Source organism: Lynx canadensis, chromosome E1 (assembly GCF_007474595.2).
Source record: "Lynx canadensis isolate LIC74 chromosome E1, mLynCan4.pri.v2, whole genome shotgun sequence".
NCBI classification, from domain to species: Eukaryota; Metazoa; Chordata; class Mammalia; order Carnivora; family Felidae; genus Lynx; species Lynx canadensis.
This window is the reverse complement of record NC_044316.2, coordinates 43385924-43408985: the sequence shown is the minus strand read 5'-3', so window position 1 is coordinate 43408985 and position 23062 is coordinate 43385924. Positions and strand designations below refer to the sequence as shown.

General features: G+C 51.7%; 1 protein-coding gene across 12 annotated transcripts in view; it reads right to left on the bottom strand.

Moving 5' to 3' along the window:
- Nucleotides 1-23062, bottom strand: part of MAPT (microtubule associated protein tau) — a 96008-nt gene that overhangs the window by 36422 nt on the left and 36524 nt on the right. For 5 of the 12 annotated variants that reach the window (XM_030296029.1, XM_030296035.1, XM_030296036.1 and 2 more), the window contains exons 2-4: nucleotides 9157-9315; nucleotides 4702-4788; nucleotides 2099-2185 (exon numbers count right to left, since the gene is read on the bottom strand). In XM_030296029.1, coding sequence (XP_030151889.1) covers nucleotides 2099-2185; nucleotides 4702-4788; nucleotides 9157-9298 — 316 coding nt within the window. In that variant the 5' untranslated portion in view covers nucleotides 9299-9315. The remainder of the gene's footprint in view (nucleotides 1-2098; nucleotides 2186-4701; nucleotides 4789-9156; nucleotides 9316-23062) is intronic. The other 7 variants (XM_032591124.1, XM_032591125.1, XM_030296038.1 and 4 more) reach the window with 2 other exon arrangements.

Sequence of the window (23062 nt, the reverse complement as noted above, 5' to 3'; positions counted from 1 at the left end):
GGCAGGGGCTCCCATCCCAGCAAGGCAGGGATTCCTGCTGTGGGGCGGCCACACTGCATCCCCAGTAGGCCTCAAAGGAGAAGTTTCAAGAATGTAAGACACCTAACCAAGGACGAAACTAGGTTACACATCATCCAGGTCAACAGCTGAAAACCTCCCCCACCGAATCTAAATCCTCCCTATCTCGTTGAGGATGTAAAGGGTGGAGAGGGTGGCTTGGGAGCGTGGAGGACGGGCTGCATGGCCACCACCCACTTCAGCCCCAAAGGGAGGGTTTCAAGGCACCACTCGGAGACACTTGGTGCGTATCCCCTGTGGTTAGCGACACGGCGGACCGCTGTCAGAATCCCACCTGGGAAAACCAGAGGAGAGATGGGCAGGCCCCGCTTTGGGGGCGGAGCAAAGGGTGTGGCTGCAGCCCTGTGGTCAGTCTGCACACCCCAAGTTTGCTTGGGCAAAGCATGCCCTTGTGTTTCCCAATATGGACACAGGGAGGCAGCAGCGTGGAGGTGCCTTGGACCATGGCCGGTGGGCTGCCAATAGAAGCAAGCCAACTTCAGCAGAAGGCTGGAGGGGATCTTCGGATTCCAAGGGGCTGCAGAGAGCAAAGTGCCTGCTGGAATCAAGGGCAGAGGGAGGGACCTTTGGGGGATGACTGGGATGGAGGAGTCTGGAAGGATTCCAAACAGGTGCCCACAAAAGAAAGAGTCGACGTTAAACGCTCCAGAGAGCGTGAAGCCGCGCACAGTAGTGCTGACCCAGGACGAACTTTCCTGCCTCCCGTCCCCTCCACCTCCCCAGCCCCAAAGTGGGGGGCTGCAACCCTGAATGAGCTTGGGCTACTGGATGGGACCAGACATTCTAACCAGCACTCGCCAACGGTGTTTTGCGACGAGACTAAAGTACTTTTGATCGCCTAGCAGTGATGAAAAAGTCAGAAGCGGGCTACAGTTTTCACCCTGGAGGGGAAGGGCTCTCCCACTGAGTAAACTATACAGGCACAGGGGTGGGGGTGGGGTACAAAAATCAGGTTATCCAAGAGCTCATCGTTGTTCAGCCTTCAAACGACCTTCACTGTCAAGGACGAGGGCCATCCAGCTTCAAGAATACGCCTCCATCCATCTCAAAAGACCAACCCACAAAGCAGAAACAGTTCTGACGAGTGGAGGGAGGGGGCGGTTGCCGCTGGACCTCTGCATGGGGGTTCTCAACAAATGGAGCCCCGAGAAAAAGCTGCAGTTTCCCAAAAAGCTGCTGTGAGCACCGTCTTCAGGAAGGAAACAAGACTCCTGTCTGGGGACGTTTTCCCCATTCTCCAGTGCTGGTGACATCCTGTCTGGAACTCTTCTGCACATCTTCTTCAGTGCCCTCCCAATCCAGAAGCCAACAGCTGAGCATTTACATAAGCACAAAGAACATTACCAGAAGGGGACGGCGGCCAGAGCTCTGGGCTGAGCAAGCCGTTTCCTAAGGGTCCCAGGGGGCTGGAGGCCACCACCATTTCTGGTAGGTGCCCTGTCTGCGCGACCCCCATCATCTGTGCTCACAGGACAGTCTCGTCACGCCTCTTCGATGCAGATACGTTGAAAAAGCTAGTTCTAGAAATGGATGCTAGGTCACACTGCTGAGCTCCCTAGGGGCTATCCCATTAAGATCCTCCAAAGGCGTGGGTCAGTCATGAGACCTTGCCACACGCTTGGGTGCCCCAGGCGGTAAACTGTCTGTTAGGAGGTGACCCTGTCACTGGGCAGAGCCCCAGCAGGAAGGTGGACTGAGCCCAGGGGTGATCTGCCACCAGCCTGCCTCGGAGGACCCTGCAGAGAGCTTGGAGCTGATGTGCCGGCTGAGGTGGAGGGAGAAGCTGGACGGAATCCAGAAGATCCTCCCTCCTCTGGGAGGCTGGCGGGCAGCCACGGAAGCCATCGGCCATCAAGGCACCAAGATTGGAATGACCCAAGATTCCCAGAAACCGGGAGTCCTCCCACGTTTCTGCCTCGCTGGGAGACAGCATAACCCCTATTCGCACCCACTCCTCCTTGCAGGGCGGCCGGGCACCCGGCCAGGGCCGCCTCCACCCAGCCACGAGAGTCACCCTCACCTGTGGTTCCTTCTGGGATCTCCGTGTGGGGCTGAGCGGCCGCCTGCTCGCCGGGAGCTCCCTCATCCACTAAGGGCGCTGTCGCGTCTGGAAACCGAGAGTCGCCTTAAGGAGGCTAGGAAAGCCAGGCCAAGCCCCTCACCTTACTTCTCGAGTGGGAGCAGGCAGGGGCGGGGAGGCAGGAGGGGACTCGGCGGCATGCAAAAAGCAACACCACAAAGCAACACCCAGAGCCGCGCCCCTGCCTGATGTTTCCCCAGGAGGCACATGAATATCTTGCTTGGTGGCACCGCCTCATGAGATGCCCAGGCCATCTGCCGGGGACAGCCCCCGTGTGGACGCTGCAGCAGAAGAGACTGCTGGGGACGGGCCCAGGTGTTTTAAAGAGGAAATGTCTAAAATCAGATGGCCGTGAGGCTTTGAGCAAGACCTTTGCCCTTTGGGCCTCAGTTTCCTCATCTGCAAAATGGGACTATCACGGCCAGGTGACCTTCAAGTTCTCGTCCAGCTCTAAGCCTCCTGTCCTGTGAGTCCGTGACTCACGGTTAAAAGCACAGACTCCCCCAGGTGGCAATGAACAGGCTGGTCCCATCCGGAGCTGGGTGCTTAACAACAAGCTTAACAGATGGTCCACCTGCAGAGCAGAGGCCACAGTTAAAAACCCACCACCAGGAGCTGCTGTCAGCCTCTCATCAAGGCGAGCACCTTCCAATTCAGCAGTCCTCCCCAAGCAGTGCCCTGGCATACTCCCAGGCTGTTCCAGGCAGACACAGGGAGTTGTCAGCTTTGAAAGCTTTCCAAGAGTCCGAGTCAATTTAGTCAAATGGAATCCATTTTAATCACGGTCGTCTCGGGAGCAGGCGGAGCCGCCTGGCCAAGCCCAGCCCCAGCAGAGTCCCCTTCCTCGTGGGGAGGGAGTGGAAACTCTCGGGGCCCACACATGTACAGGATCCAGAGTGCAGCAAGACTTGGTTGGAAGATCCTTCCAGAATAATGTTGATGGGGCCACTGACAACCATGATTTGGGAGGCTGCTATGAAGTCTGGCATTAGTGTTTGACGACCTCAGGGAGGTAGCAACTTGCAAAACTGTCCTAACCAGATCAGCGGGAAATGTCTGGCATCAGCAGCTCTAAGAAGGAGCACAAAGAGCCCTTGGCCTGGGTATTCTCTTCACTAGGCTGAGAACCTGGGGGGAGGGGGGGGCACCGGGGGGGGGGAGGGCCACACCTACTTTCTCCCCCACAGATGGTCCCTTACACCAAGCAATTGGCAGGCACTTTCTCAATTCATTCAAAGGTGGACACTTGGGGAGATGCCGGGACACGTTCTCGTCTTGTGACAGCCTCCAAAGTCATGGGCAGAGCCAGGAGGAGGAGAGTACTGAGAAGAGAACCATGAACCTCCCTGGGGATGAATGGGGGCGGGGGGGGGAATGGAAGGGCAGATACCTCAGACTGGTTACTTAAGAGCCATTCCCAATGCCCTTATCCCTTGATTTCTCCTACTTATGAGTCTGGAAAGCAAAACGCTCCATGTTCTGTCCTCCCCCTTACAGCCAGGCGTGGCCATGAGACTCAGCTCTGGCCAATGAGACATAAGCGGAAGTCGGCTAGGCGGGGCTTGCAGGAAAACTGCTTTCCTAATAAAAAGGAAACACATTTGATTTCAGGGCCCTTTTAGCCAGGCTTTGTTACTTTCCTCTTGCTTGGAAGGCAGATGTGATGCTTGGAAGTGCAGCAGCCATCTTGTAACCACGAGGCAATAATCCAACCATTACAGATGGCAGAAGATAAAGACAGAAGAGCACTGATCACGCTGGAGACCTGCTGCCATCCAGACATGTTATTGAGACCAACAAACCTCTTCATATCTAGGCCCCAGCTAGTTTGGTTTTCCATTACCAAAAACCAAATGCAGTGTTGACTGACTCAGAAGGGAAGCAAGAAAAGGTGGTCAAAATCAGGACCAAGGAGCTCTTCAGGAAATACATGAGGAGCTTTATAATAACCTAGACACCAAACGTCTAGAGAGGACAGGTCAGAAGGCGTGCTGGAATGCACACCTCGGCCAAGGTCCAGAGCCCTGGACCATGCCGAGAGCCCAAGAAATGAAGGATACTAGACCAGATCAGTCCCAAAGTATGAGCTTGGAGATGTGCACCGACCCGCCCCCTTTCTCACCCAAATGGCTGCACTGGGACCTGGTGGCTCGTGAGAGAAGAGCAAGGGGGGCGGGGGCTTCTGAAGGAGTGTGGGGTGGGGGGACAGCTGCCACGGAGCAGGGGCTTTGTGGAGCTCTGCTCGGGCCCCGCTCGGCCACAGACCCAGCCTCTCCAAACGCGGCTGCCTCAAAGCACACACACGATGAAGGGGCCCAAACACGGCACCGGAGAGCGAGGCACCAAAGCAGGGCTTGGCTCCCGTGACATTCCCGGGCCTGAGCCCATCCTGCAAAGCACCGAACAAGCATGGCCGTCAGCCAGCGGGAGAGGCAGCAGCGGACGCAGCCGGGAAGGGTGGCACGCGGGGCTCAAAGCACGGCTAAGCGCAGGCTGGAGGCACGGAGGAGCTGTCTTAGTGAGGCAAGGAGAGGAGGGCCCACCTTCTGCCGTCGGCGTGCTCTTAGCATCCGAGGTTTCAGAGCCCGGTTCCTCAGATCCATCATCAGCGGGGGTCTGCAGGGGAGACTCTGGAACATACACAATGAGCCCCTCAGAACGGCTGCCGCTCCCCACCCCTCCTTCCGACTGCAGGAGGAAATGGGGAGCAGTGTCTTTCGGTGCCGAAAACCACCCAGCGCGGGACCCAGATGGATGGGGCATGGCCACGTGATAAAGTCACAAGGGGGACCAATCCCACCCCCATCCCGACACGACGGTGTCCCCACAGCAGGGTCATCAGGCCAAGATGCAGGTGCTCGTTCCCAGACAAGAGGAGAAACTGCCTTTTAATCAGCCCGCGGTTTCAGCAGAGACTCGGCCTCATGCCGACAAAAGGGCAGTCGACACTACGAAGCCCGCTGCTGCGTCTTTCCTGACCGAGAGGCTCATGGGAGAGCGCAACCCTTCATCGGCGACAAGTAGAACGCCTGGAAACCCAGTCCGATCCAACTCCTTCCTCTGAAAAGGGCAGACACAGTGCCTTCTAACTGGACGTCGGATCGTGTGTCTGGACTTCACCCAGCTCGTTTCCTAGAAAGATCTCCAAGTACTGACCAGCAGGACTGGAGTCGCACCTGAAACGTCAGCCACAGTTACCTACGGAGACAACTGCCCTTTCAGAATCCGAAGCCAAGGAGGCTCTGGTGGAGCCCGGGAAAGCCACTCCACCTGGGGGTGAGGGCAGGGTCTGCGGGGCTGGCCTGTGTACAAAGCAGAACCCCAAGACGAAAAAGGGCAAGCGGCGTTCCACTGCACTGAGAGATCCGACACCCCCTGCTAAAATGCCGCCAGTGGATACCCAGCCCTGGGGGCGACCATCCGGCCAAAGAAGGACCAATTCTAAACAGATTTCCAGCACACCCACAGCTCCCTGGTCCTGGGGCTTACACAAACCTGCAAACTGCCTCGAGAAGGCTTTGGACAAATGGCGAGAAAGCATCTGCAGACTGTGTGCTGGGTCTTGTTATTACTAACCAGGCTTGACTGTCAGAGCACAAGAGCATATGGAGAGCGCCCCAAGCATGCTTGTCCCCCAAGCAGCCCCTCCCCCACTCTGTCCTGGAGCCTGCCATCCTTATCATTAGAATTAGCCTTATTAAATTTCTTGGAGGGACAGAAAGGAGGAGGAAGAAGCCTTTTCCGAACGTCTTAGCTGGAAGATCTAACAAGTTAACCCTTAAACACCTTTTAATTCCTTAGGGTGCACTCCTCTATCAGTTAACCACCTGTCACCTCACCCACCTGGAAGCTCTTGGCTGTATCCAGTCCTTGTCCAACTTTGAGCCTCCACACAGATACTCTTTGTTCTAGTATTTTATACGTGGTTTCTTGTCATGATTCAAAATAGTCTGTCACTTATCTAAAATGTTGCTAGTAAAGTGACACAGCTTCTGCCAAGTTATACCGCTCACGCCCCATATAGAAATCACTCCTAAATCCTTAGAAGCAAGAACAAATTTGATGGGAGTGATGGAAATCTCTTAAGTATCACTTGCTTTCTTGGGAAGTATACTCTTTAGTTAAGCAAACTATCTACAAATGTTTCCCTTTCACAGCAGTGAAAAAGGCTAGCAACTTAAAATCTGCGCACACACACACACACACACACACACACATATATATCATATATCATATATTTGTTTTAGCACAGAACTTCTGATTGTGTTTTATGTTAAAGAATTGAGCAGTTTTAGCAAACATACCTTAGACAACTCTGAGACACAAAATAACTTGTAAACTCGTTCTAACTTTACAAATTGAATTTCATTTCTCCCCCCAAAAATATGAATGGTAAAAAACACTTTTTTTTCCTTTTTTTTTTTAACGAACTTTTTACTTAAGAACAGTTTTAGATTTATAGGAAAAAACATGACAAAGCTACTACAGAGAATATACCCCACACCAAGTTTCCCCAGTTATTAACATCCTATACTATTAGGTATATTTGTTGCAACGCTGTATGTATTTTAAATTTAATTTTTAATACCAGCCTACCCTAAACAGAATGTCACTGGCATAATTCACACCAGGCAGAATTCTAAGTTGGATTCCACCCATGAGGGTTTAATAACGGAAGTTCCAAGGGTTTAATAACGGCTGAGTGACAAGGGGCAAAACAGATGACAAGGAGCTGAAGACGTCCCTCTGATGGGGCAGCACCGCATATCAGCCCTTGACCTCAGAGAGGAAACTCCGCTTGTCATCTGTCAACCGGGGAAAGTGACATCTGCCCTCAGCAGTTGTTGTGAGCATCGCCTGAGACGCTGGTGGTGAAGGCCTTTGCAATCCTAGAGTTCTAGAAAAATGCCCCAATTACCATTTTAAGGAAGTTCCCTTATAAACAGGGTGGCCATAAACTTTATCACCCAAATTGGGACACTTGACTGTGGAAGCGGCAATGGTCATCATGACGCAGAACACAGACTTGCACGTGGACGTGTGGGCTCAGGTCCTCAGAAGAAGGAGCTCTCAGGGCCCCAATGAGGGGGTCAAGGGGTCAGGGGATCAGGGGATCAGGGAACAAGGCAAATTCTGGCTCCCACCCCAAGCTGCCTCAGCCAGGTAGGGCTGCAGGGAAAAAGCGGCGTGCCACTAACCTTTGGGATCGAGGTCCTGGGGGCCAGTACCCTTCATTCCACATGGCTGGGGTCGGGGTGGGGAGAGAAAATGGGAAGGGGCTGTAGAGCCACGGGGGTGGAGGGGGACAGCAGGGGAAAGAAAATCAAGGCAAGAAGGGAAAGAGGGAAGGAGGAAAAGGAGACCGTGGGAGAGGAGGAGACGGGGTGCGGGGGTGGGGGGAACGGAGTGGGGGACAAAGGGAGGAAGGGCACCCAGCAGGACTCAAAGGAGAAAGCAGATTTCCTCACTGCCCTCCATGGGAGCTGCACCTTAGCAGCTCTGGCTGGAGCCAGGCTATGGCCTGGGAGAGGTAAGGACGTACATTTCTCACCACCATTTGGAGCCTGACACCCAGAGGGCAGATCTGGCCCCCTGGGACACTTGGCTGGTGTGGGTATTTCCCCCCACTCCCCTCCCCCAGCACCTGGGGCTGGGAGGCCCCAAGAAGGCCAGAGGGCAGCCTCTGAGCTCCCTGGGACAGTATATCCACTCTTCCTTTACCAGCCAGGAGCCCACCTGTCTGATGCCCAGGTTCCTCTGACTCCTACGCTCTCTGCTTCAACAGAGAGACAGAAGTCGCCTTTGAAACCAGGCCCCACAATGAGTCCTGCGAGCAGGGACTATCATTCCTCGTGCTCCCCCAACCCAGGGGTCCTCCTGGTGACCCTACCTCCTGCAGGGAACCTTCCCAGACAGATGCACCCAGAAGAGCACCCTTCCCACTTTGGAGCCCCACCGCCTCCAGCCACTGCTCCACACCTCAGGGTGCAAAGTATTTTTATTATTTTTAGCACTGAAAGAGAATAGCAGGCTGTTTGCTATTTTGTCTCCTCAGTAATGGGTCTGGAGGGCAGGAATGGAGGTCTTCTTACACTGGGTATCACTTGGCAATGACAGAGAGGACAGCATGAGAAGCAGGAGAGAGGGCTTGGTGCCCTCCATGGGACTCCCCAAACTCCGTGGACATGAAACACAGGTGTTTGGTGGGGGAGAGGAGGAGGTCGAGAAAACTTGGCCCAAAGACTGTATTATAGAATATCTAGGGGTTTAGGGGCGCCCAGGTGGCTCAGTCGGTTTAAGGGCCCGGCCCAGGTCACGATCTCACAGTTCATCAGTTCAAGCCCTGTGTCGGGCTCTGCGCTGACAGCAAGGAGCCTGTGTGGCATTCTCTCCCTCTCCCTCTCTCTTTATGCCCCTCCCCCACTTGTGCACTCTTGCGCTCTCTCTCTCTCTGAAAATAAATAACTAAACTTAAAAATAAAAAAAAGAATATTTAGAGGTTTAGAGGATCCAGTTTGTTAGTATAGGTACAGCAGGAATCTCAGCGCTGACCTTGCTGAAAGAGGGCCCAGACAGGCTCTTAAGGAGGAGATAAAAATAAGATACAAAGCCCAGTATTTTTCATGTTCATGAATGCTGCTGATCTAAAGGTGAATAGATTGGGCTAAAGACTCAAGAGAGCACCGGGTATTAATCAGACTGACAGGCCCCTTGCAATCTTTGTCATGCCACTGTCCACACACGAGTCAGACTCTTCTTTGGAAGGGTACATTTTCAAACGGCCTCACATTTTGAGTTATCTTGGCCCTTTCAAATTATGAGGCTTCGCTCTACTGACAACGCAACACAATCAAGTATTTAAAATTCCTTTCAAGAGCTTGTTGTTTCGGGCCAGCCCCTTCCTGAGCAAGCAGGTTGGCGGCCACCCACCCACGCCAACCCCGCCCCGCCCCGCCCCCCCCCAGGCACCTGTTGCGCATGCGTGGCTGCGCACTCACCTTTCAAGCCCTGGTCCACGTCACCCTCGTGGTCTTGCATTAGGGTGTAGCTCCCCTGAGAGGGGAGGTCTTTCCTCTCCCCCGTCCCGTACGTCCCAGCATGATCATCCATCACGGTGAAGTCCTGGCGGGGTTCAGCCATCCTGAGTCAAGGCCCACCTGGGGAAGGGAGATGGGAGGATGAGGGCGGGCAAGCTGAGCTGAGGGGTCAAAACGCAAGGGGGATGGGGGTGGGGGCGGGGAGAGAGGGCCCACCTCCCGGGGACAGACAGATCTCCGCCCCCCCATCCCCTCCCCGAGGGATGCCCAACCTCATCCGCCTTGCCCGTTACGCGTATGTGCACTTTTAATTCACCTGCATCACATCAGTTCATACTCAGAACCACCAGGTGGGCAGGTTCCCGGGCCTGGCTCGTGATGCCCAGCACTCTTTCCACTTCATTAAAATACAAATGCTGCCCACTAGTAGCTTGCTTACTTATTTATTTTTCTTCCCATTAAAATGTAAGGCCCATCAGGAGAGGGGCGCCATCAGCAAGTGAGGAAAATGACGCACAGAGACGCAATGGGATCATTCCATCACGAGGCAACAGCGAGAGGCAAACCGACTCTTGACCCTTGTCCAGCCCCCCCCCCCCGGAGGTCAGGGCTGGGCCTCCACTCACCTCAGGGTCCCCCACCAGACCTCTCGGGTGTGCGTTCTTGGGGGTCGGGCTCAGAAGTCCCTAACAGCACCATGCACACACATGCACACATCGCCCCCTAGAGCCCCAGCAGGAGACAGTACTTCACGTCCACAGAACGCACTAGAAAGTCATTTGCTCATACTCTGTTCTCATCTTTATTGAGAATATTTAGTGCTTTATTTTAAAAGTAATTCATAACTGTGAATTCTAGATTTTTGAGTATGCCGTTTTATTCTGGTTCATCCATCCTACTTTGGCTTATTCCATTTTTTTTTCATCTTTATCTCTGTAATTTGAGTCTCCTCTTTTTGTTATCTTCCTTTTAAACATTTTATTTTTAGGTGATCTCTACGCTTAACATGGGGCTTGAATTCATGACTCCGAGATCAAGAGTCACATGCTCTAGTGACTGAGCCAGCCAGGTGCCCCGATATTGTTCTTTTAAATTACTTATGCTATTATTTTTTTTTAATGTTATTTATTTTGAGAGAGAGAGAGAGAGAGTGCACAGCCCAAACTCACCAACCATGAGATCATGACCTGAGCCAAAGTCAGACTCTTAACCACTGGGCCACCCAGGTGCCCCCAAAATGAATTCTTTTTTTTTTTTTTAAAAAGAATGAGCTTAGCAGGACCTCTACCCTAATGGTCTGTTTCCCTTAGAAAGCCCCCAAACATCAGAACCCCTCTTCTAAGAGGGACTAGTTCCATTATCTGAGGAAACCACTGCTCCCCACTCAGCTCTAGGAAATAGCATCTTCCTCCCTGGTGGAGCCTCTCGGAGCGTCCCCGGTCACCGCCCAATGGCTCATCCCCAAGACTGGTCCATGAGTCACTCCGTCTGGCTGAGTCACCAGATGCCTCACCCTGGAGCGGTGGGATCGCCCCAGAAGCTCAAGGCCTCCCAGACTGGCTAGAGACACTGGCCCAGGTGAGCCAGGCCAGCCAGCTCAGGGCACCTTGGTCAACCTGCAGCTAAAGATTTAGGGAAGGCTGAGAAGTTGAGCTTCATGGTTTTGCTCTTTAGGTTTGATCAGTTCCTTTCAATGACCAAGCTTCCCCTCCTGAAACATGGTGGATGGAGGTATACAAGTAAAACTCTGATGTATTGGTTTCCTCTTTTTTTTCTTTTTTTTAACATTTATTTATTATTGAGAGACACAGAGCGTGAGCAGGGGAGGGGCAGAGAGAGGGGGAGACACAGAATCCGAAGCAGGCTCCAGGCTCCGAGCTGTCAGCACAGAGCCTGACGTGAGGCTCAAACTCACAAGCCGTGAGATCGTGACCTGAGCCGAAGTCGGATACAACCAACTGAGCCTCCCAAGTGCCCCTGTTTGACCTTCTTGCATGTTTTCTCTTCCAGGTGTCCTTTAGAACATTTTTTCTCAAATTCTCAAAATTCCATTGGGATTTTGGGCTTATATTTTGTGCCAAAATGATAACAATTGCTCTCTTCAGAATATTTAGCGTTCCTACCCAAAAGCATAGTGTGTGTCTTCCCAATTATTCCGGTTCCCAAATCTCTCTGGGTGGAGGTAGGGGGGTGTCATTTGCATTTTTCTGGTGCTGAGCTCACTCTCGACGTCTTGCTGTCCTTTGTGCTGCCTTTGTGAACAGGACCCTTGCCCTCATCGTGCTGACGACTCATGAAGGGCTCTGGGTTTCCTCAGTGGAGGTGACCAGGCCACCGTTCCAATGCTGGAACTGGCCCCGAAGTGATGGGTTCCCCTCGACGTCTCCAGGGGAATAAACGGGAGAAGCATTTTCTGGGCCTCGATCAGACAGATGTGATCTCTTAGCAGAAAATCTCTCATCGATGAGCTTGTGAAAAGAAGCTGGAAGGATTCAGCAGGGTTTGCAGGAGAAGAATGCAAGGGTGAGGGAGGGCATTCTACTCTTTTCCCTACTCTTGAGGTCAGTTTGCCCCCAATTCAGTGGCTGCTCATATTTTAATGTTTATTGTTTATTTATTTTTGAGAGAGAGCGTGGGGGAGGGGCAGAGAGAGAGGGAGACAGAGGATCTGAAGCAGGCTTTGCGCTAACAGCAGAGAGCCACATGCGGGGCTCAAACCCACGAACCGTCAGATAGTGAGCCATCATCGAGCGGAAGCCGGACACTCAACCGACTGAGCCACCCAGGTGCTCCTGTTGCTGATATTTTAAAATCACACGTTTTAGAGAAAGCGGTTCTTTCAAAGGAGCCTGGGAGGCGTGAGACACCAGGGACCCACACGCACTATAGCTCGCCACATTCAGCTCCTGGCTAAGTCGAGAAGTCCCAAAAGCCCACCTTCCACTTATGCCCTGCACAGACGGGCTCGCTGACTAAAGTTCTCTTCTTCCAATAAATGGTACCGCCACACATCCCAGCCCTAAGACCTGCAGCCAAGGACAGCAGACTGAAAACACAAAAATAAGCACAACCCCCGAGGTGGGTACACAGCCAGACGAGACATGGTCACCACCCCACGGATCCCTGTAATCTAAGAGGGACACACAGACAGGAAAATAAACACACTGGGAGCTGTTTTCTTAAGGCTGCACTCTGCTTTCTTATTCTTCTAAATCAACCAATTCCCACCACCCCACCACCCCCGCCCTCATTTCCTACCTCCTGTTTTCCCCGGCAGTGACTTAAGGGCAGTGGGGTGGGAGGTGGGGAAGAAATTGTAGGAAAGGCACAAAAGTTGAGTTAAACCTGGAAACTAAAAAGGGCCACTTTTTTTTTTTTTTTAAGTTGATTTATTTTGAGAGAGAGAGGGAGGCGCAGCAAGAGAAGGAGAAAGAGAATCCCAGAATCCCTGAATCCAATCAGGGCTGTGGTTACTCAGTCTTTTTTTTCTTTTTTTCTTTTGATTGAGGAGAAAGTCACACAACCGAAAATTAACCATTATATATATATATATTTTTTAATTTTTTTAATGTTTATTTTTAACAGAGAGAGAAACAGAATGCAAGCGGGGGAGGGACAAAGAGAGAGACACACACACACACAGAATCCAAAGCAGGCTCCAGGCTCTGAGCTGTCAGCACTGAGCCCGACGCAGGGCTTGAGCTCACGAACCACAAGATCATGACCTGAGCGGAAGTCCGGCGCTTAACTGACTGAGCCACCCAGGAGCCCCCAAAATTAACCATTTTAAAGTGAACAATCCAGTGGCATTTAGTACATTCACAGTGTTGTGCAACCATCATCTCTTACTAGCTTGGAAACATTTTCATCACCCCCAAAAGAAACCCTGTGCCCATGAAGCGGTTTCTCTTGAACCCCCTACCCCCACCCCCTGCCAGGCACCAATCTGCTTTCTGTCTCCATGGATTACCCTTGTTGGATATTTCAGATAACTGAAATCATTTAATATGTGGCCTTTTTGTGACAGGTTTCTTCCACTTAGCCTAATGTTTTCAGGACTCCTTCATGTTGTGGCTCGTGCTGGGGCTTCATTCCTTAATAAGATTCCGTTGTACGGACATAACACATTGTGTTTACCCATTTATCCTTTGATGGATACTTGCAGTCTTTTAATAAATTACAAGTTCGGAAACAAGCTAACACGGAATTTTCGTTGTGACTTTTATCGGATAATGGTGAAATTGGGGTGGAGGGAGGAGAAAGGTGTGGACAGGAAGGGGGGATGGTAGAAGAAAGAGAAGGGCAGGGCCCCCCAGGCAATCTTCAACTTCTTCCTCATTTCACCAAGGCTGGGCCCCCATGGGGCACAGAGATGTGTAGGTGAGACCCCGGGTCCCTTTTGCTCCCAAAGAATAGGACCTCCGCAGGCCGCAAGACGGAGCAAATTTTCTGCCCGGCAGAATTCACGTCTTCTATGCAGCTTACCTGAAGAGGTACCTTTGTTTTCTGATCCTCCTAGGCTGCCCTTTGAGGTGTCCGGTGGTGGATGAGGGAACCCCAGGCACCTAGTCCAGATGAAAGGTGACCTCTGAAACACCGCCAGGGGGCCCTGCTCACTATTTGGAGCTCATCTGCTGTTTTCCTGGACATTTCTCCATGACGACATCGAGGCTCGCTACAAACCTGAGAGGTGGGCAGGACCCAAATCCGAGACAGGTAAAGGGCCCCCAGAGACTAAATGACTTGCCCAAGACCACTGAGGCAGCCTGGGACCTTACTAAGATTCGAATACCGCTCCCTCAGCCCTGCTGCCCTCTGGGACGTGGACTCCTGGCAGTTCTGATGCCTCCTTCCGCTCCCCACCCAGGTCTTTCCTCCTGTACGGTTCCCCCGGGGGTCTGTAGGTTTCTTCTGACCTAGGGTAGTCTTCACCTGATGTAGAGGAAGACGAAATGGCCTTCCTGCGCCTACTGCCATCCTTCCTATTCTTCCTCATTTTCTAACCCACAGCAATGCAGTTTGGTAATCAGCAACTCAGGTTCTAGAAAGCTCCTTGGATAAGCCAGGGCCACACTGGACACCCTTGTGGCAGCTTTGGAGTATTAATAGCATCTATTTATGTGAGCCCTGTCTATAAGCCAGTCACAGGGGCTTCAGAGAGAGGGAGAGTTTCTCTGTAATACAACCACCTCATGAGAGGAATCATTGTCTCCACTCCCTGGACGAGAAAGCAGGCTCAGAGGTTCTGTAACCTGTTGAGGGTCACACAGCAAGCAAGGGGCAGAGCAGGGTCTGAACTTTGATCTTTTGATGATAAAACCCATCTCGAGGCTACTGTATCTTACTTGTTCCTACTGGTGCCTTCCCAACAGTCTAAAGAGCACAACCCTTTTCTCCTCCCCTCCAGGACTGGGCGAAATGACGCTGTCCGGGCTGGAGTAAGAGCGGAGGGCAACCCTGGCTCTCCGTGCTCAGGGCTGGCAGACTCACCACCCGATCCCAACCGAGCTTTGAGAGTCTGAATCTCACCTCCGCGAGCGCACCTCAAGGGCAGGGGTGTTTCAGGCCAAGCAGCAGCCTCGCTAGGGGGCAGCAGACGCCTGGCGGGCGGCGGGCTTCCCGGAGCAACGACCGCAGGCCCCGCCGGGGTGCCTGCTGTGACTCAGCGGAAAGCGGAATCGCCCGTCCTGTTCCCTGGCTCCGTTCAGACAAAGGGTGATAGCCCCTGGACCCCCTCGGCTTAAAAATCCCACACTGCCATTAGAGAGTGGTGACAATGCACAATTTTGCAAATATGCTGAAAACACTGAATTGTACGTTTTAAAGGGGGAATTTCACGGCACCGTAGGTATTTCAATAAAGCTGCCATTAAAAAAACAAATACCCTAAATGGACCTCTTCTCTCAGATAGCTGAAAGATCAAGTAGAGATAATCTAGAATCTAAAAATAACCTTCCAGTGAACTTTGTTCCTCAAGGTTATTTTTGGCTCCTGCATCCCATTTTTCCTTTGCTCTGGTCCCTTTTTTGTACCATCAGGAACGAGCCAGTGCACTAGGGTGGAAAACAGGATTCCTCATAATGACAGGAGCCATGTTTCAAGTGTCTCCAGGTATTGACTTATTTAATTCATACACCCGTCTCTATTATTACGCCTACTTCTGCAGATGGGGAAATTAAGGCACAGGGAGGTTGAGTAAGTTGCCTAAGGTCTCAGAGCAGGCATGTAATGGAGTCAGGGTTCAAAGCCCAGGTGGCCTGGCACGGTCTCACCTCCTTAAGCGGTCTGTTAACGGAGACTAAATACAGTAGTGATTGAAATACCAGATTAGGAATACCAGGACACTTGCTCAACTAAATTAAACCTGTCACTTCCCATGAAAATTGCCTCTTTAGGGGGGTGCCTGGGTGGCTCAGTCAGTTAAGTGTCTGCCTCTTGATCTCGGCTCAGGTCATGATCTCACCGTTTGTGAGTTCAAGCCCTGCATCAGGCTGATAGCACATTGCCTGCTTGGAATTCTCTCTCCTTCTCTCCTTCTCTCTCTGTCCCTCCCCCTCTTGTGCTGTCTCTCAAAATAAATAAACTCTTAAAAATTAAAATAAACAATTTTTTAAAAGAAAATTTCCTCTTTGTATTTAGACTCTATTCTTTAGTGCTTATGGTCCAACTGTTTTACTTTAAGACAGAGATTAGTGAAAGGGCAATGCATCCCCATCTCATGGGTTGAGTGAGGTGAAGTCTGGGTCCCAGGTCATTAGGAAATCCCTCTACTCAAGAAGCAAGGAGCCAACCGTACCCAAAGGAAGAGAAAGAGTCTCAAGGGCTTAAATCAACGCGCCCTTCAGGCTGACTCCTGGCAACCATGATGCTTCAGAGGCCCTTCACTAACAGCCAGTCCCAACTGTGAGGGTCTGACGGGCCGCGTCTCCTTTTGTGTCGCCTTCACCTCCCCTGCCCCCCATGGGTGGTGCCCAGCACAGAGACAGGCACAGGGAAGTCCTCACTTGCAGGAGGGTAAGATGACATGGCTCCTCCCTCAGAGAAGCGCTAAAATGTGAGCTCATGGTCACATCATAGCACAGTGTGCCACAGAATGTTCTAGAACCAAATTTGAACAATAGTAAAAAATACCCAGATTTTAAGCATAATTGCCAAATTAAGAGGAGAGAGGATAAAGGAGCTCACAGTGAGGGAAGACTTAGGTTGGTAAGAAGAAAATGGAATAATCCTGGGCGTCCATCCAAAGAGAACAATCAACAGTTGTATGAAAGCATGAATGAAGGCTGCTTTTTGGGGGGTGGTGGTGCTGCTGTGCACACACAATGTGTCATGGCTGATGTCAGCTGGCTAATGTCCACCATCGTAAGAAAATTCACAGATTGTGTCTGAGAGGACAGTTCTAGCGTTAAGCTTAAGGCTTCTGTTTTATTTCATTTTATTTTGCTCACTAAAGCCTTCTCTCCTCCTTTGTAACGGATGGTATAGTGAAATGGGGCTGTAACATCTGGCTGGGTGATGTGTCAGGCTTGGGTGGCCTTTGTTTACAGAAACGCAGTCTCTTTCCCTCCAACCCCCTTTCTGGTAAGTTTTTGATCAGCCTTCAATGAGGACAGTGCTGTCGTGTGACATCCTGATGGGTGGTAGAGACAGGCTGCTGAGCCTCTGTCCTGTTCAGGAACTGCCAATGTCCCTGGCCACCACTTTAATTCTACCTGAGATGAATCCCCTGAACTCAGAGCACCAAATGGAAAAGGAAGAGTTTCTTCTGATGTCAGCCAAGAAAATCAGGGCAAAAAAAACTGTTTTTCTTGGGAAAACCACTCAATCTTTAGAGAGAGAGAAAGAGAGAGAGAGAGAGAGAGAATGCACTGTTTTATAAAAGTGATTCATAGTCATTATTAAAAAGTTAAATACGAGAATGTGAAAGAGTAAAGCAAAATAACCACTTTTAACATTGTTAGGGAACTTCCTCGCGGACACCTCTTCTGTGCACACATAGAATTTTCCCTAAATGAGACTATGCTCTATAGCCTATTTTATTCACTTAATATGCTGTATTAATAAGCTTTATTTCTGGTTGATCTTTAGTGGATATAATCTGTAGCATCACAGCTGTGTCTGCTTCCCAGCTCCAACAGGCAGCAAATAGTCTACAAACCAACACAAGATTACACTTAAAAAGTGCTGAGGTGGGGGAAACTTTGACCCCCCCCCCCACTTTTTTTAGCCATCCATAATCATCCCTTAGGAAGAATGGGTATTTCTAGAGCCAGGCACTGTTTACACATTGTTATCTCATTTAATCCTCCCCACAACCTATGTGAAGTAGGGAACGTTATTATCTTATCTCCCTTTTATGTATTGAGGCTCAGTTGCTCAGGCTGGGGAGTAGGGGAGGCCGCATGTGGCTTTGAATGTGTAGTCCTAGCCCTCACTGGGTGCATGTGACATTGGGTGGGTCTCTGGAGACCTCCACCAGGAACCATGAAGCTCCACTGCACAGTCCTAATGTAGGAGGAACCGCCCCAACTACACCTTTGCGAGGTGCATGCGTCCAATCTTAGCTCCATTTTGCAGCTGGGGAAACTGAGACACAGAGAGGCTGAGGCTGAGGGACCTCCAACGGACCTAGAAATCGTGGCAGAGCTGGGGACAGAGCCTGGTGTGTGGCCATTTGCTGGAAAGCTCAGCTCAGGAATGGGAAGTCGGCTGGTATTGAGCACCAGAACTGACCCCAGGCAGGGTAGAGTGGCTTCTCAGGAAGACGTGGCCACATCTGATGAATGGGACTCCTCAGTCAGGCTCTTGCCTCAGCAGCACGTCGGGTGCCAGGAAGCCTCTCAGAGGCACCCTGGGGCCATGTGCCAAAGAGCATCATGGGTTCTGAAATGCACCTGCTGCACCATTAGCCATTACTGGCACTGATGGATGGCACTCTGGCTGCCCCTTTCTCAAGGCACTTTGAGAACACTGCCCGGCCTCACCCTCACACAGGGTTTGGGGAGGCAGCCTCCACCCTGCCCCCTCTACTCTAAGCCCAAATGTGAGCCTGGAGGATGCTTTGCTTCGCCGCCCTCCCTGGGGCTCTCCATGAAGCAAGGTCTCCTGATCTTAAGATGCTATCTTTGTGTCTCCCCGACAGGTGCACCTAGAGGCCGCTCAACCCCAACTCCTTTTGTGACACACACCGAGTCCAACCTGATCAGTTGAATGAATGGCTGGACTCCCTGAGCCCATGGCTTCTGAGATGCAGGCATCAGCTCCAATCTTCTTGAGGGACCCTTGTTCTCAGCTGAGAGCTCTCCATGGATTTGGATGGAAAGGACACCTGGTGTGGAGTCAAAAGCCCTGGGTTCGAGGCTGAGTAGGGACCACTAGCTGGTTGACACTGGGCCAGTCATTTGCCCTCTCGGTACCACGGCTTCTTCATTTGGAACATGGGCATGATGATACCTGTCTCACAGGGTGGCTGTGAAGGTCAATGGAAACATGCCTGAGAGAGAGCACTTTAGTGAACTGTTCTGGATTCATGTAAGATGCTGTTGTCATGACAGGTGAGTTATGAACAGGAGAAGGTACCTGAAGACGAGAAAGAGGAGGCTTAGCCTGAAGGGATAAGATAAGGGGCCAATGTGAGGGCCTTGGGCCGTGCCTCTGCCCTGAAGGAGGGGGAATAACGGCCCAAAGAGGGGAGAGGCAGCATCGGGGCAGCCCGGGGAGAAGAGGAAGAACGAGGGAGGCCTTCCGGAAAGGTCTCAGAAGTGGTGGAGAGAAGGTAAATGTCAAAAGTAGAACGAGGGGGTCTGTGCCCCCCACTCCTCCCCATGCAGGTGCCCCGACAATGACGGACAGGCTCAGAGAGGGCGTGCGAACCCCTGCGGCACCAAGTCTCGGCTTGCTGGGAGCAGGGCCCAGGAGTGGGGTGGGAGGCCGGAGTTTGCCGGGACATTTCATTAGATGGGAGCCACAGAGGAGAAAGGGAGGCAAGAGAAGAATGAAGGAGGAAAGGCAGTCGTTTTTACGATGTTTTCATCTCTACTTCTTGAGTCTGAGGACATCTCTGAAAGACGCGAGGGAGAGGGAGGTGGCGGGAGGCTGTTGCTAATTAGCAGTTGTCCCTCAGTAATGAGCAGCCTGAGCTCAGCGCCGTCCCGGAAGGGTGCAAGAACCACACGCTAGAAATGCCACACCTGGGCAGGCGTGCCATCCCTGACTTCCTCCCTTGACAAAGGTGCCCTGACACGGCATCAGTGCCAGAGTCAATGACCGTGTGGTACAGGGGCGTCAAGCACAAGCACACACACTAGGGCCAGGCTCCACTTACCAGCTGGGTGGCCTTGGATGAGTCACTCAACCTCTCAGAGCCTCCACTGCCTTGTCCATAAAATGTGGGGTTTAAGTGAGTTCATGTGTCAAGTGCTTAGGACCATCACTGGCTCCTGGAAAACACTACGTAAGCTCCACCTGTGGTTATTATCATGACAACCTTATCACCCATTAATTTAGCCAAACCTTTCTGTATCCTGTTTGTATTTTCAGACTAAACAGTCTTCACAGGGCACAGAGCCCCACCCCACTTTAGATCTAACGACACGTGGTGTCCCCTTGGCCCTCCCGATGCAGCCTCTGGCCAGCCAGGGCAGATGGCGTACCCAGTGAGATCATCCCCTGGTCCCGTGACGCCTGGAGACAGGGCCAAAATCGTGTCCTGGAGCACCCTGCATGAAGCTGACTCCTTTGTAAGAGGGATGGGGGAGAGGAACACAGAGGCATGGAGAGAATTCCACCTTGTAATACCACGTAAAAAAAAGTAGCTTTAGAAATGTGCTTGTGCAGAATTTTTACAAACACCAACAACAAAAATAACACACACACACACACACATACACGCACATATGCATACAAGAAGTCCTAAAGGCTATGTGCTGAACAGAGGTTTTCTCTGGAAAGGGAAGTGGAATTAGGGAGACTTTCTCTCATTGGTCTACATTTGTGTTTTATTTTTAATTTTTAATTTTTTTTAACATTTATTTATTTTTGAGAGACAGAGCGTGAGTAGGGGAAGGGCAGAGAGAGAAGGAAACACAGAATCTGAAGCAGGCTCCCAGCTCTGCACTGACAGCGCGAGCCCGGTGCGCGGCTCAAACCCACGAACTGTGCGATGGTGACCTGAGCTGAAGTCGGACGCTTAACCGACTGGGCCACCCAGGCACCCCTACGTTTGTGTTTTATTATACTGTTTTATAGACATATATTAGGTTTATAATCTGATAAGAAGCAATAAATACCATCCCATTTTGGCAATGCAAACCATCCTTGTAACAGCCAAGGATTTTCCCACAGTGCACTTCTCCTTCGATTCAAATATCACGAATTGCCTGCAGCCACGGGCAAGGCTGGAAGGATGAGGTAGCTAAGACACTTAACATTGATTCTAGGCATCGGGGCCACTCTGTGATCAATCATGGAGACAGAGGCTGCTGAGGGTGACATGTGCATGTGGGGCTCTGACTTGAGGCCGTAGAAACACCACCAAAGGCACCTGACAGGGGTGAAGGCCTATGGGGCCAGTGGAGACCCCTGGATGGGAAAGGCTAATCGATGCTGGGAGGAAGGTTATGAGACCAAGGGGTCGGGTTTGCTAACAGCTGATGTGTAGTCTTTCAGGGACACTTTTTTTTTTTTAATGTTTATTTATTTTTGAGAGAGAGAGAGAGAGAGAGAGAGAGAGAGAGAGAGAGAGAATCCCAAGCAGGCTCTGAGCTGTCAGCACAGAGCCTGACATGGGGCTCAAACCCACGAACTGTGAGATCATGACCTGAGCCAAAGTCAGACACGTAACCGACTAAGCCACCCGGGCGCCCCTGAGGTACACACTTAATGCGTATGACTCCATGTTATCAGCGTGAAGCAAGAAAGAAGTACAAAAAACTTAGACACATAATGGGAAATAAATTCTACATGGAAAATGAGGAAACACCATACCTTGGGGGTGTAAGCCAAGGGGAGACCCTGAACGCCTGTTGGTCATAAGCGGGAGGCATTCATGTGACTCAATGCTGTTTCCCCTGCCTGTATCTGAGCTGCTGTTGGGTCTTCCCAGGGTCTCAGGAATTACCATCAGCATCAACATCTTAAAGGAATACCGTAAACCACTGAATTGTAACTTTCAATAGGCAAATTTTATGGTCTGTGAGTTATTATCTTAATAAAGATGTTTTTAAAACATTGCAAAAGAGGCTCGAAATTAAGCTTATTTTCTTTTCCTAAATCGAAAAATACAGATGCCCTTCTGCTGTGGGCAGGGAGTTGGAGCCCTGGGCCTGAACGGCTCGAAAGTGGTTCACTCCGAGGACCGTCTGAGATTAAGACGCTTGCACACAAACCTCTTCTCTTCTGGGCAATCTGGCTTTGGCTCAGATCCAACCCCCGGGGCAAGTTTTTCTGTGATAAAACAAACCACAGAGGTGGCTTTGCAATGTTTGTACCATCTCAGAAGCTTTCACTTCTTCTGTGGGAAGAGCAGAGGTCCTGGCCTTGGTTGGAGCAGGGGTTGTGGCTCCCCACAGTGCAGAGGGGGGGCCCAGGAAAAAACGCTGGGCCACAGAGCACCGCCCCAGGTGGGTGGGCCAGCAGGGCGTGGCAGGTGAAGACACCTTAGCGGGGGAGGCGCAAGGTCACATCCATTAAAACACAGAACTGGCTACGCGCAGGGAAAGGAGGGAAAATGGATGGGAAGAAACAGGCCGCTCACCCGGAAGGCTGTTTTGCCGCAGAGATGGAGGGTGAGCCTCTGACGGGCCCTCCAAACCAGCAGGCCTGGGCTGTATTCACCATCTTGTCCTCCCAAAGCTCAGGGTGTGCAGATGCCGACAGAGGCAGGGATCGCTGGGGAGGGGCTCATGCACACACGTGCACACACACACACACACACACACACACACGTCCAGTGTCTTGGGGAAGGGGAAACACCACGACGCCCTCACTTCTGAAGCCTTCACCACACATGTCCCTGACCCCACATCTGTGGGATTAAGCTGGAAACCTCCACGTTCCTGAGACACAGGTAGGGATCCTATGACCTCCCTGCCCTCCCTCCACTCCACATTTGGTCCAGCGTTCACTGTCGTACTTGTCCCCTCATACTCTAATTGTACCCCGTTAGACTCCCCATTAGAGGTTCTCTGAGGGTGGAGACTCCTGCACTTGTCTTTTTAAACCACGGTAAACAGCTCAGTTCTTAGTGCGGTGCTCAGTATACGGGCTAGGTGCTCCATGTACCTTCACAGACCGACGTAGGAAAGAATGCGCACTGAAGGCCACATGGCACACTTTGTCAAACGGCATGTGCCGCCCTCACCACGCCACTCTCTCTCATGTCTGGGCCTTTGTGCGTGCTCGTCTCCCAGCCAGGAAAGCCCTCTTCTACTTGCCCTCCGCTGCGTCTGGCTAACTCCCACTCAAGCTCTAGAAGCCCTTCCTGGCTCCGCCAGACGCCCTCAAGTGTGCCCAGTAAACGCCTGTTGCACGGTGTTGTGATTCTCTGGTTGCTTGGCACTGGTCCAGGAGGGTTAATGTCCTGAGGGTGGGAGGGCCGTGCCACCTTCTTCACCACCGTGGCTTCAGCGCTTGGCCCACACCCGGCCCAGAGAAGGCCCTCACTAAACTGGTGAACCAATGAGGGTAGGGGGCAGGGAGATGGGTGTTGGTGGGATGGAGGGGGGAGATGGGGCAACATGAACTGCTAGCAGTTCCCAAGCTCACAGCTCATGCTGTCTTGCAAATCTGACAGCCAGCCTGTTCCCTCGTACGGGCCACCCAGCCCTCTAACAGCCATACCTCTGACAGCCCCCAGGAGAGAATGCTT